We start from the raw sequence: 613 nt of genomic DNA on the forward strand, positions 1-613 counted from the left end.
TTAGCATTTTAAATAGTAAAATGGACATATGTTTAATGAACCAAGAAAAACTTAATCGTTTTCTATTGCCTGGTGAAAAGGTCATTAAGAGACCATCCAATTTTCCATCACTTCCAGTAGACACTGAAGCACAACTGAATTCTCTTGAGAATTTCTTGAAAGATGATGGCAATTTATCTGCAGCAGTAAGTTTGTCTTTACAATATTATTTTATAAGTTTGTTGTGTTAACTTGTGTCTTATCTTGTTTCTTTTTGTTTTTTTTTCAGTCTATATATTTTGCGAAGTATGTTGATCCTGGTAGTCTTGATTCATCAGTAAGAAAAATTTTATCAAAAATTATGACTAACACTTTAGCTCAAACCTTTAGTTTTCAAGGTCGAGGAAATAAATGCAAATTTGAAGCGCTAAAAATTTGGGATCTTGTACAAGGTTTTGTATGTTTTTATGTTGTTTGGTTTTGTTAAGTTTAGAAGACGCTTTCTATAATTTTAATTTTATTCTTCCTATTTGCTTGATTTTATGTCTCTTAAAAACACTCGATATTTTATCCGTATTGTATCCGTTATTATATATTCACTTGTATCGGTATTGTCATTGAGCTATATAACATA

The 613-nt window shown here is 29.0% G+C and overlaps 1 protein-coding gene across 1 annotated transcript; it reads left to right on the forward strand.

Moving 5' to 3' along the window:
* Positions 1–21: 21 nt before the first annotated feature.
* Positions 22–571, forward strand: LOC105460708. Its single transcript, XM_011707210.1, has 2 exons — positions 22–185; positions 269–571. Exons 1-2 carry the CDS (start codon positions 36–38, stop codon positions 464–466), a joined length of 348 nt encoding a protein of 115 aa, XP_011705512.1. The 5' UTR covers positions 22–35; the 3' UTR covers positions 467–571.
* Positions 572–613: the final 42 nt, after the last annotated feature.

The sequence above is a fragment of the Wasmannia auropunctata genome, unplaced genomic scaffold, assembly GCF_000956235.1.
Source record: "Wasmannia auropunctata unplaced genomic scaffold, wasmannia.A_1.0 LD317078.1, whole genome shotgun sequence".
Lineage (NCBI taxonomy): Eukaryota > Metazoa > Arthropoda > Insecta > Hymenoptera > Formicidae > Wasmannia > Wasmannia auropunctata.

Coding starts and splice junctions, on each gene's coding strand:
- LOC105460708 (XM_011707210.1), top strand. CDS start 36: ATGAACCAAGAAAAACTTAATCGTTTTCTATTGCCTGGTGAAAAGGTC. Junction 186..268: donor ATGGCAATTTATCTGCAGCA/GTAAGTTTGTCT, acceptor TTTTTTTTTCAG/TCTATATATTTTGCGAAGTA.